Source organism: Nannospalax galili, unplaced genomic scaffold, assembly GCF_000622305.1.
Source record: "Nannospalax galili isolate Female #2095 unplaced genomic scaffold, S.galili_v1.0 scaffold525, whole genome shotgun sequence".
Taxonomy (NCBI): Eukaryota; Metazoa; Chordata; class Mammalia; order Rodentia; family Spalacidae; genus Nannospalax; species Nannospalax galili.
The window spans coordinates 2,051,410-2,064,597 of NW_008353937.1; the positions used below are offsets into that span (position 1 = coordinate 2,051,410).

The window sequence follows — 13,188 nt, forward strand, 5'->3', positions numbered from 1 at the left end:
TATTTGTAGAAATCCTCTTCTTTTTTACAAAGTGGCTTACACCCGTCAGTGAATTCCAACCCTATTTGGCAAGCTTTCTGCCAAGGGACTCAGGAGGATGGACTGATTGCTGGGGTCTTCCAAGTTGGGAGGCTAAGGCTTGACCTCCTCTTTACAGAGGAAGCATCCTGATACTACACAAGCCTTACTTTGCCAACCTGTAAAGAGGATATAGGGGGTGGGGTGGGGGGTTGGGCGCCAAGCCTCCAGAGGGCCGCTAAGCCTGGCTGGGCAAGGGGGTGGGGGCGGTGACCCTGGTGATAGACAGGATTTTTGGCCAGGGCTCCCCGATGGAGGTGCCTCTAGAGCCTGGAGTCTTGGACAGGTCGGTGCCCCTGCTCCAGGGCCTCCTTCCCTCCTCTCCCCTCCCCATCGCCCCGTTTGGGTACCACCCTCTCCTCCTCCTCCTCCTCCTCCTCCTTCTTGTCTCTCCTCCCTCCTCCCCAGCCCGGCTCCTCCCTCCCTACCTGCTAGCTGGCCCGGCATCTTCTGGAAAACCCGGGCTGGATCTCGGCCTGGACTCCGCGCACGCGCAGGGAAGGCACAGGCTCGGCCGCGGGTCGGAGGTTCCTGGGATCCTAGAGCTGCGGCCCCGCCGCTTCGTCCCGCCTCTCGCCAGGCCTCCGCTCCAGCTCTGGGCCGGTGGCGCAGAGTAAGTGCCCAGCCCGGGGGGCCAAGTCCTGTCCACACCTGCCGGGGTCCCCTGCTCTGTCCTCACCTGTTGGGGGGCCAAGCCCTGTCCACACCTGCCGGGGTCCCCTGCTCAGTCCTCATCTGCCGGGGTCCCCTGCCCTGTCCACACCTGCCGGGGTCCCCTGCCCTGTCCACACCTTCCGGGGTCCCCTGCTTTGTCCACACCTGCCCGGGTCCCTGGACACCCGGGTCCCCTGCCCATCCTGGACAGCCTGCCACCCTGCAACGCTCCTGTACCTGTGGGGCTGTGCGCACCTGGAGGACCCAGCGCACACCAGTGCCGGGCCCTGCGCACGTAAGCCGGACGGTGAGCACCTGCGGCCTCCTGGGCAAGGCTGGTTCTGGCTCTCAGTTGCAGGTGCAGAGTCTCTTCCTCCGCCTCGGGGTGCTGGAAGCTGGCAGCAAGGTGTGCCACGCCCCTCGCCCTCCCGGCTGCAAGCGTACTCTGGGCTGCTCCTGGCTGCACCAGGCCTGGGCCGGCCAGTCTCCAGGTCCAGCGGCCTCAGTTTCCCTGAGACGAGATCATTGCTGTAAAGCGACAGCTTGGGATGAGAACGTGTCACACTGCCCGGTCTTTGGTCGTTCCTATCTGCCATTTGTTACCGACTCAAATTCCTTTGGTGTGTGGTCTTCTGGGCTCAGGGTTCTCTTGAACTCTGAAGGTAGGAGGCGGACACACCCCCTTCAAAACAGTGACTTTGCAGACTTGAGTCTTAGCCACTTCCTCACTCAGCCCTGTCTGTTATGAAACGAGGGCACCAGGGGCAGGTGCTGGAGACCTAGTCGTTTCTGGAAGAGATCCTGGCAAGATTTGGCTTTTCTTTTTCTTTTTTCGTCTTTTTGAGACAGGGTCTTCCTGTAGGCCTAACTGGCCTGGAACTCACTATGTAGCCAGGCTGGCCTTGGACTCACAGAGATCCCCCTGCCTCTGCCTCCCGGTGTGCTGGAATTAAAGGCGGGTATCTCCTCATCCCCCACTCCAGGACTGCTAGCTGCTGCTAATAGTCTGCGCCTATGGGTTTGCATGCTCTGGGCATGTTGTATGAGTAGAATCATAAAATGGTGTCCTTAGTGTCTGGCTTCTTTGTACCTACTGCTCTCCAGGTTCATCCGTGTGTAGAGCGCATCCAAACTTTGTTTCTTTCATGGCTGAGAAGTATTCCATCCTGTGGAGAGACCGTGTTCGGTGTATCTTCAGCACATTGGACATTTGTGTTTCCAGTTTTTGCTTTTTACGAATAACTGCTGTAGACATTTACGGGCAGCTTTTGGACTGACTGTACTCGTGGACGCCTTGGGGTCCATATCTTGGAATGGTTTTTCGCCAGCTGTGTGTGTTTCACTTCTTGAAACACTACAAGTTGAGGAAATGTGTTTTTGATATTTTAATACGGGTCCCAGCTTTGCTCTGATGTTGGACCTGCCTCTGGGCCAGGCTGTTCCGTCACAGTGTCCTGGGGAGAAGGCTGTGGGGAAATATGAGCTTCCATTTGCCACTGGAGTTTGCTGAGCACAGTCCTGGCCAGCCTGAAGACGCAGGTCCTCCCTTACAATCGATTGCTGACACAGTTCCTACCCCGAGTGCGCTCCCTTCCCCACCTCTGTCAGACCTAGTTCTTCCTGGGTTGGAGGTATACTCTGAATTGGGGGCAGAAGTTCACAGAACTTTGCTCTGATTTTGAGCATCTTGGAGATGACCTTTGCTGAGGTCTTATGCCAGGACATGGGTACGACTCTTCCTCTGTGTCTCATGCCCAGTTAGAGGTGGAAGGGGCCCCAAGAGGCCACTGGGTCCAAGAGGACCAAGTTGTTTTAGAACCCCAAAGCTGGAGGGTCAGTAACTGTGTCGTCTAATTTTTGGTTTGTTTGTTTTGAGACAGGGTCTCTCTGTAGCCCCAGCTGGCCTGGAACTCACTATGTAGACCAGGCTGGCTTCGATCTGACAGAGATCCATCTGCCTCTGCCTCCTAGGTGCTGGGGTTAAAGGGCACCAACCATGTGTGGCTGTGTTGTCTAATTTTATTTCTGTTATTTTTATTTATTTTTATCCACATAGGGTAATTGAAAAATAAACACAACCACTATCTACTCTGTCATTCTTTTTTTTAAAAAATTTATTTTATATGTGTGAGTGTATTGCCTGCATGTATGTGAGTGCACCCATGTCATGCAATGCCGTGAAGGTCAGAAGAGGGCTTTGATTCCTCTGAAACTGGAGTTAAGGACGGTTTGTAGCGACATGTGGGTGCTGGGACTCGAACCTGGGTCCCCTGCAGGAGCAGTCAGTGCTCTTAACCAATGAGCCATCTTACCAGCCCTCTACTCTGTCATTCTTTAAAAGTAGGAATGTTTATTCTGGTCCTGGGGATTGAACCTCAGGCATCATGCTTCCTAGGCAAGCACTCTGCCGCTGAGCTAAATCCAGAAGCCTTTAATATGCTTTTTTTTTTTTTTTTTGTCTTTTTGAGACAGGGTCTCCTTGTAGCCCCAGCTGTCCTGGACTCACTATGTAGACCAGGCTGGCCTTTAATTTTGAGACACTAAGTTATCTAGGCTGGTTTTGAACTTTGATTCTCCTACCTTGCTGGGATTATAGGCCTGCATCATTAGGTCTAGCTAAGAAATTTTTTTTAGATTCTACATATGTTAGAGAATACATGATACGTGTCTTCTGGGTCTGGTTTATTTTGTATAATATAATGATCTCCAGTTCTATTAAACATGATTTTATTCTTCTTCATGGATGAATAATACTCCATTGCATACACATACCACACTTTCTTAATCCTTTTATCTATTGATGGACACCTTTGCAGAGTCTGTATCTTAGCTGTTGTGAGCAGTGCTTCGGTGAGCATGTGTGTGAAAGTATCTCTGTGGCATGCTGACTTAGAATTCTTTAGAACTACTTCCAGGAGTGGTACAGCTGGATTAGACCGAAATTCTGTTTTCAGTTTTATGAGGAACCGTTTTACTGATTTCTACAGTGGCTGAGCTAGTTCACATTTCCACCAACAGTGTCCTCATCTTACCGACGTTTTTTGTTTTCATTTTATTTTTAATTTTAAAGTAATCAATGTTAGGATTCATTCAAGATTTATATTTGTTTATGTGTGTGTGCCTCTGTGTGTGAGTGTGTGTGTTTCTGTATGAACAAATGCCATGTGTGTGTGCAGGTGCCGACAGGCCAGAAGAGGGTGTCAGATTCCCTGGAGATGGAGTTACAGGCAGTTGCAAGCTGCAAGTTGTCGCTGAACTCCTGGACAGCAGCAGGAGCTCCTAACAGCAGAGCGCCCCCCCCCCCCCGTTTGTTTTCTCGGTCTCACTGTAGTTTTCATTGTTTGCTTTCAAGATGGGATTTGACTGTGTAGCCCTGGTTGACCTTCAACTGGCTATGTAGACCAGGCTGGCCTCGAACTCACTACGTAGACCAGGCTGGCCTCGAACTCACAGAGATCTGCCTGCCTCTGCCTCCCAAGTGCTGGGATTAAAGGCGTGCACCACCACCCCTGGCTTGTTTGTATGTTTTTTTAAAATTTTATTATTTTTATTTTATGTGTTATGAGTGTATTGCCTGCATGTATGTGAGTGCACCCGTGCGGTACAATGCTGCAGAGGTCAGAAGAGGGCTTTGGATTCCCCTGGAATTGGAGTTAAGGATGGTTTGTAGCCCCCATGTGGGTGCTGGGAGTCGAACCCGGGTCTTCTGCAAGAGCAGTCAGTGTTCTTAACCACTGAGCCATCTCCTCAGCCTGATTGTCCTGTTTTTAAAAAATTTATTTGTGAGGTGGGCGTGGTGGGGTACACCTTTAATCCCAGCCCTCAAGAGGCAGAGGCAGGCAGATGTCTGGAGTTCAAGGCCAGCCTGGTCTACATAGTGAGTTCCAGGCCAGTTGGGGCTGCAGGGAGACCCTGTCTCAAAAAAGACCAAACAGACAAACAAAAAAATTTATTTATTTGTATATTGTGTGTATGAGTGTTTTACCTTCATGTATGTGAGTATATCTGTGCCATGCAATGCCTATAGAGGTCAGAAGAGGATGTTGGATCCTGTGGAACTGGAGTTACAAACGGTTGTTAGCCCCCATGTGGGTGCTGGGAACCCAACCCGGGTTCTCTGCAAGAGCAGCCAGTGTTCTTAACCACTGAGCCATCTCTCCAGCCCCTGATCTTCAGTTTTGTGAACATTATTTTTCTAGACTTTCATATTGTTTTCCACACATGAATCTTTTTTATGTTTATGCTTGTGCCGCTGTATTCACGGTAGACCAAAGTGAGCGTAACCCAGGTGCCCGTCAATGCATGGATAAGCAGAATGCTTTAGTTCAACATCAGGCACGGCATTCACTCTTGGGAAGGGAAGGGCTTCTGACCACATGGTACAAAGTGGGTGGGGCAGGCACACGTTCTGAGTGAAACAAGCCCATCCCTTAAGGACCAGTCCTGTATGATGCTGTGCATCTGAGGTACCGAGAGGAATCAGAGTCTCAGGAACACAGCATAGAATGGTGGTTCCAGGAGCTGTTCAGGCAATGGGGAGTTAATGGTTAATGGGTACAGAGTTTCAGTGTTGTAAGATGGAAAGTTCTAGAAGTGGATGGCAGGGACATCTGCATAGCAATGGATACACCTTGCAATACAGAGCTGTAGTGTGTGTGTGTGTGTGTGTGTGTGTGCGCGCGCGCGCGCGCTTTTGTCAGCCTGGTGGGTGTAAAGTGATCTATCACTGTGGTTTTTCTTTTTCCTGGTTGCTGTTGAGATGGGCATCTTTCTGTGCATGGATTGGCTATTCAAGCTTCCTCTTTGAGCTGTGGAGTCTTTTGCTCATTTCAGGGTCATGCCCATTTCTAATGATGGCCCATTGTCCTGATCCCAGGTCCTGGCCCGCTTGACCCACTTTCTCACTGTGGCTGTTTGCTGTTGCCAGGTTTACTCATCTGTGTGGTTCTGGTTCTGGCTGATTACATTCTAGTGGCCTCATCTCTGTTCTGGAACGATGTGCATTTTAACTCTTTAGCTAGTCCTTCATTTTTAAAAAAAATTTATTTTTGTTCGCTTTCAAGACGGGATTTGACTGTGTAGCCCTGGTTGACCTGCAATTGGCTATGTAGACCAGGCCGGCCTTGAACTCAGATCTGTGGGCCTCTGCCTCCTGAATGCTGGGATTAAAGGTATGAGCTACCATGCCAGGCTCTTTCATCATTAATAGCTTTCCTGAGCTGAAGCTCATATACCCAGCTCAGCAGCTTAAATATATCAGGCAGTGATGCCACACGTCACAGAGCCATCGGCACTGCATTTTAGGGTATTTTTGTTCTTTTTCAAAAAAAATCTTATTTTTATTTTTAATTTATGTATATGCGCGCATACCTCTGAGTGTGGTGTGTGCAGCGTACACAGAGGCCAGCAAAGGGTGTCAGATCCCCTGGAACTGGATTTACGGTTGGTTGTTAGCTGCCACATAGTGCTGGGAACTGAACCCAGGTCCTCTTCAGGAGCAGCTGGGGCTCTTCGCTGAGCTATCTCCCCACCCTTCTGTCATTCTCTTTTAAGGATAGAGTTTGTGTAGCCCAGGCTGGCCTGAACTCCTGGTCTCCTGGGTCAGCTTCCAGGCTTCTGGGCTTGCCTTTCTGCAATGTCACTGACAATTCAACCACTGTGCTGTCTTGGGGAGTCCACAGCCCCTCTGTGGTGGTACATCAGGAATTGCTTAGCTACTTTTTCCTGCAAATTAGCTTGTTTCTTTCTGCTACAAACCTAGGAATTCTAATCAGAAGTGTATTGAATTTGAATATCAAACTGAGGGAAGCCAACATAGGGTGGTAACTCTCTCTGCCCATGAACAGGATCCTGTCTTTTTGAATCTGGACTGTGGGGCACACTGCCACACAACTCACTAAAACTGGGGAGACCTTGTGGGGGTGGCACTGTGTGGATCACTTGTGGTCACACAGATAGCCAGTGTAGACCCTGAGTCCCAGTGGGGGTAGACCTGGTCCGGGACCCAGGCCTTTGCCTACCTGGGGGCCCTGCAGGTTGGGCATCCCAGAGACTGCCTGGCACAGGTGCGCTTTCTCCTTGGCAGGCCGTCAGGATGAGCGTCCCCGACTACATGCAGTGTGCCGAGGACCACCAGACCCTCCTGGTGGTGGTGCAGCCTGTGGGCATCGTATCGGAGGAGAACTTCTTCAGGATCTACAGGAGGATCTGTGCGGTGAGCCAGCTCAGCGTGCGTGACTCGCAGCGCGCGCTCTTCATCCGCTACCGCCACCACTACCCACCCGAGAACAACGAGTGGGGAGACCTGCAGACGCACCGCAAGGTGGTGGGCCTCATCACCATCACCGACTGCTTCTCGGCCAAGGACTGGCCGCAGACCTTCGAGAAGTTCCATGTGCAGAAGGAGATCTATGGCGCCACGCTCTATGACTCGCGCCTCTTCGTCTTCGGCTTGCAGGGGGATGTGGCGGAGCAGCCGCGCCCTGACGTGGCCTTCTACCCCAGCTACGAGGACTGCGACTCGGTGGAGAAGCGCATCGAGGACTTCATCGAGTCCCTGTTCATCGTGCTGGAGTCCAAGCGCCTGGACAGAGCCACCGACAAATCCGGGGACAAGATCCCCCTTCTGTGTGTCCCCTTTGAGAAGAAGGACTTCGTGGGACTGGACACGGATAGTAGGTAAGTTTATTTAGGGACCGTTTACGCAGAAGCCCCCAGAAGGGAGGAGGGAACCAGTGATAGAGTGTCTGGGGACCAAGGATAGTGGAGGGCCCGGCCCATGGGTGGAACTCACTATTTAGACCAGCTGACCTCAAACTCACAGAGGTCACCCACCCTCTGCCTCCTGAGTGCTGGGATTAAAGGTGCGTGCCACCACACCTGGCAAAAACCAAAGACTTTTTAAAGATGGGGTTAGCTGCAGGATATGGAGAGCCCCTTAGGGTCCACACACCTACTCCCCAGACTCACAAGCACCTGGTGGGACTCTGCGTCCACTGTCCAGCACAGCTGCCATCACTCTGTGAAGCTTTGAGCATCAGGAACAAGATTAGTGTGAGCTGGGGTGGGCTGTGTGCAAATGCATACCATATTCTGCAAAAGGAACATAAAATATCGTAAGTATTTTTTACATTGATGATATATATTAGGTTAAAAATGATAGTAATGTGTTTCAACTGGGGGTGGAGCCTACCTAGGTTTCTGACCTCTAGGCCAGTACTCTGGGTACCAGGTCTCTTCCTTACCTCAGAGCTGCAGCACGTCAGAAACACCACCAAGGGACTCCTGTAGAGCCACCCGTATGTGTGGGAAGTGCCTTCCAAGGTGGAGCAGGTCAGAGTCCGAGGGCTCCACCCTTGTCAGTATCCCTTCATGTTCTTCTGGTCACAGTTACATACTCACTCTCCTAGTCATTTCTCAAGCTCTCTGCCCACTGTCAGAAGAGGGGCCAAGCTCAGCAGCAGCCTTTGCCTAGAGGGGTTCACTTTCCCTGGGGAGAGGGCAGTGCAGCTGCACCCTTCCCTGGCCTCATGGCCTCAGGCAGGCCCTGGAGGTGAGTCTGTCCCACTCCATCTGTGGGGCTCAGTGACATAATGGGCCTGCTGCAGAGTGGGCACCCCAAAGTAGCATGCTGTTGGAATTCTCTACAGTTGCACAGCAGTTATCTGCTTGGTGGTAAGTCTGATAAAGTGTCACAGAATTGAGAAGGTAGGCCAAGTTCAGCTCTAGGGATGGGAAGCACAGAGGAGCCTTGGCATCTGGCAAGGCCTGGAAGTAATCTTCACGGCTCACCTGAATGGGAGTTTTTGGCTTAAGGGAAAGGAAAGGCCTATCAGGCCAACCTGCTTCATCCTGGCAGCAAGCCTGTGGTTTCATGGCCTGACTTCTGGGAAGGAAGATCTAGTAACCCAGGTAGCTGCTGAGTGGCAGAACTGATGTCCCAGCTAAGCCTACTCCGGAGCCAAGGCTGTTCCCTGCTCACCCTTGCCTCCCACCTAGACCCTGGTGATGGTGAGTTCACAGTGTGGTCTACAGGAGTCTTCTCCCTTCTAAGGAGCACTGTGGCATGCCTGGCTCCTTTGCCACGTGAGGCACCAGGACATTCGTCAGTCATCAGCTTCCACCAGTGGACGCCAGCTCCTTTTTTTCCTCTTCAAATCCACATTCACGATTAATTCTCCAGGAGAGAGTGTGTTGGGATGCAGCTCCACCCAGCTGAGTGGCCGATACGGACACGTGTGTATCCAGAGCTTCCGTGTCTCAGCCTCAGTGCTAGGCCCTGGAAATGTGGCATAAGTAAAAATCTGTACAGCCATTCCTGTTGTTACCGCCATTATCAACGCTCTGGCAGCCTTTGGGCTTGAGTGAGGTAACGACGCAGTGAACCATTCTGTGGTCACTGGCAGGCTGTCGCGATCTCAACCCATTAGTCTCCGTTTTTACGATGACCTGGAGTTGAGATGGAGCTGAGATGGAGCCTTGAAGGTGCTTCCACCCCCTATCAGAGTGAGCACATGTCCATTGTGACATGCACGTCCTAGTTTCTTGTAGCTTGAGGGGAATCGTCTGGACGCTGTCCAGCTCTGGTTTGGCTCAGGAGCCATAAGGTAATTGTCCCCACAGAGCTAGTGTTCCTGGCAGTGCTGGGTGTGCATTGCCCTGACTTCCCGCTCACGCGAGCCCCACCCATCAGAACCCTCATCAGGTCTTGTGTGTAGAGTGGTAGCTGTCAGAATTCTTTCTGTTCTTGTATGTTTCTAATTTTTCCTGTTCCTCTTTCTTTTCTTTCCTTTTTTTTCCTCTCATACCGCCCTGTGAGTGTGTTGTTGGGTCTGAAAAGGTAGGCTGTGGACACACCGCTTTGAAAGTAGCTGGTCTGCCCCGTGTGCTGTGGACACACCGCTTTGAAAGTAGCTGGTCTGCCCCGTGTGCTGTTCTCATGGCTCAGAAAACAATCACTGCTGCCTAGTTCCCTGTGTGTTCTGAGCAACCCTTTAATTTGTAAACGCTCTTTAATTTTAGCTTTATTAGCACGTAACCCATTGGTGTTTGATATTTGTCAAAATACTTGCTTCAGGGACCTTTTTGGGTCTTCGGTATTTGGTGACAAATGGGCCTTTACTAACTCCTTTTTGTTTGGAGGATGTGAGCTGCCAGTTCGTCTGGGTGGCTGCAGAGGCATTCTTCGTGGGGCATTTTAGCTGCAGACCCCTGAGAGTGTGATGCCTGCTTCATCCCAGGCTTGGAAGCGAGTGAGGCATGCGGTGGGTGGTGGCGGCTGCGGGCGTGCATGGTGACTGCGGCTGGCAGGCAGCGCAGGCGTGCTGGGAGCAGAGCTGCTGCAGGGTTGCTGCCCGCCTTTCCGTTTCCTTTCACATTGAGCCTGCCATTAGTTCCTCTCCTTGGTCTCAGCAGCTTCCCCAGAAGGGGCAGAGGCCATTCTAAGTGGACAGCCGTCTGTCTCTCTCTTTAAGATGCTCAGGGTGACTTTTTTAAGATCAAGAAAAGTTGACCTTCTCCCAAACATCTGCTTCACTCAGATCTGGAGCACTCGAGGAGGAGCCGAGTGGCTGACCACCATTCCCTCTCTGCCTTCAGAACCCTGCCAGGCCCTCCTGCCTCAGGCCCAGGTGTAGGCAGGAAAGTCCACCCTGCACTGGGCAAGGCCGATGGCATGCCACTCATCTGTGTCACTGATCTAGCCCTTCCATTGTCTGAGGTTGGCCTTGCAGGGTGATTACTGGCTGACCCAGTCCCCAGTGTCCCCTCCCTGGTTCACCTTACTGTCTGGCAGTGGTCCTGTTCTGCGTCCTGCTGCCCCCACATGGTCCCCGAGTCTCCACATTCTTTTCTGCTCTGGCCCAGATGCAAACACTTGCATTTTTCATTTACTTTGTCTCTGTAGAGATACACTAGACTTGCTGAGAGATTTCTTCTCATTTAAGTATAGGGAGTTGGGGCTGTGCCCCAGGGAAACATGGGGGGGTGGTGGGTTCCTGCCATGACTGCTGGGCCCTTCTGTCCCCCACAAGGTCCTAGATCCACTTGACAATAGCCTGGCCTGGGCTCTCTTCATCCTCTTTCTTCTGACAGGCTTGTCACTGAGGCCATCAGACCATGGGGAACCATGAGTCCATGTCCTGAGCTGTCTTTTGGGCCTCCTATGTTATGGACAAGGACTCTCCTAAGTGCTCTATGCAGGAGACTGTCTTTGCTGGGGAAGACCACCCCCTCGAGCTAGCTTGATACACAGCTCTGGGCACTTGCTGTGTGCCAGGCTGGGTCCACTGAGGCATGCTTCAACAACCAAGGTGGGGTCAAATATGATGCAGGAAACATCCAGGTGTACTGTGAGAGTTTGGCTACAGTGGGGAGGCGTAGCAGGTGTACACGGGTGGCCAAGAGGAGACATCCTAAGTGTCTGGATTTGAGTTTGCAATTCAAGAGGTGTCAGCATTGAGCCTGTGTCTAGAACCATTCACACAGATGAGCTGATCTAGGGAGCCCGCTGGAAGCCAGGAGAGGAAGAGAGCCCTGATAGTGGAACTAGAGGAGTGCAGACTGTTAGGGCGGCGTTCAAGGCACTGCACCTGTGGAAGGAAGGCTGTTGACATAGACTGTAAAGAGCCCATTGTGGCCGGGTGTGAGGTGGCCAGAGCATGGACAGCAGGTTCGAAGAGGGAGCTTGTGTGGGCACAACTTGGTGGCAGTGGGGCAGGAGACAGGTGAGGCACCAGAGAATTCCACCCCCTAGAGAGACAGGCGGTTGGCTTTACTTCCTCCACGAGGTGCTGCAGATAATGCAGGTCAGACAAAGATAGATGCTCTTTGCTTTCTTTGTGCCGCCAGGGCTGGAATCCAGGGCTTCTCTCATGCTCAGTGTTAAAGGTGTGTTCTACCGCTGAGCTATACCCCCAGCCTTATGGAGTGACAGGGTCTCAAGTAGCCCAGCTGGTCTCAAACGCATTAAGTAGTTGAGGATAACCTTCAACTCTTGATCCTCTGCCTCTGCTGGGATTACAGAGGTGAGCCACCATGCCTGGCTCAGAGTAATGCTCTCAATACCTAGCTTGGCATTAAAAGGTGGAGAAAGTTCAGTTTCAGTCATCTGTTCACCGACACCAGGCAGCCTCAGCTCATGGTCCAGAAGACTCCTGAAATCGAGTGTAAAACACTGCAGTTCCGACTTTAGATTTAGAGTCCTGAACAGAGAGACATTGCTCTGGAACCTGGGCTCTGCACCCTGGCATCTTACAGGGCATTTATTTGATTGTAGTCACAGGATGAGGCCCCTTGACTGCAAAACATTCCAATGCTGGGTTGGACCGGCTTTTTAACTTTGTAGACTTCTAAGTCTGCATGGTGCTCTTCCCCTCGCCCCCAAAGACATCACCTTTCTCAAAGTTCTTTTGGATTTTAATTGAGAACGGTTGTTACACAGTTCTAGAGTTTCTTTGATTGTGAAAATACACATTTCTCTGCATGAGGCTGGTTTGTGGCCTGGAACTCCAAGCACCTGTTTCCGTGAGCCACAAAAAGGCGCCACAGTCACGAGCATATTAAATATTTTCATTTGTCTGGATCAAGTTGTGGATATACAGCCTGTATATTTAATTATAGTTTCCTTTCCTGAGGTTTATTTTGTCTTAGTTATAACTATGATCCTATAACTATAGGGATCAAGCAGGGCCTCTTGTGCTGGGCAAATAAGGTAGGCATCAGCCACACCGAGTCGTGTCCCCAGCCCTCCTCTACTGGATATTAATTGTGTTAGGAGTGGATTGGAGAGGAAGCTTGCTGAGCCTCTCTTAGCACTGTGTGGTGGGGGTGCCCTCGGCTTCTAGAAAGGATAACCTTCCCTTTCTCTGTTCATGGTCAGGCCTTTGCCTGGCACTTAGCTGTGGTGGACTGTAGACCACTAGGCATTAGGGGGCTTCCAGGTCTTGTCAGTTTTTCTCTCCATGTTCTAGTTTCTTTCCCCTGGTGTCTGGAGCACCTGTATGGGGAACTGAAGCAACGTGTGGTTGTTCTTGGGTACTGAGGGCATGTTCAGGGTCTGGGGCTAAATTCTGGTGCTTGTGGCTTTGAAGTTAACTACAGTTAAAAATTTTACAACAAATTAAAAATATATTTTTATATTGAATTTTCTTGACTTTAAATTAACTTCTACTTTGGTTTCATGATATATTTTTCCTTAAAAAATCTTATAAAGAGGCTAGAGAGATGGCTCAGTAGTTAAGAACACTGACTGCTCTTGCAGAGGACCCGGGTTCAATTCCCAGCACCCACATGGTGGCTGACAACCATCCATAAATCCAGTTCCAGGAGATCTGATGCCTTCTGTCCTCCACGGGCACTGTATGACATGGGTGTATTTACACTCATGCAGGCAATACACTCATACACATAAAATAAAAATAATAAAATATAAAAAAAATTTGTAAAGAGGTGTTGGGG

At 51.0% G+C, this 13,188-nt stretch overlaps 1 protein-coding gene across 4 annotated transcripts in view; it reads left to right on the plus strand.

Annotated features, from left to right (window-relative positions):
• Positions 1 to 536: 536 nt before the first annotated feature.
• Trappc9 (trafficking protein particle complex 9) overlaps positions 537 to 13,188 on the plus strand; it is a 551,206-nt gene continuing 538,554 nt past the window's right edge. For 2 of the 4 annotated variants that reach the window (XM_008851069.2, XM_008851072.2), the window contains exons 1-2: positions 538 to 691; positions 6,818 to 7,410. In XM_008851069.2, coding sequence (XP_008849291.1) covers positions 6,827 to 7,410 — 584 coding nt within the window. In that variant the 5' untranslated portion in view covers positions 538 to 691; positions 6,818 to 6,826. Of the gene's footprint in view, positions 692 to 1,016; positions 1,040 to 6,817; positions 7,411 to 13,188 lie in introns of those variants that run through there. The other 2 variants (XM_029555013.1, XM_017802700.2) reach the window with 2 other exon arrangements.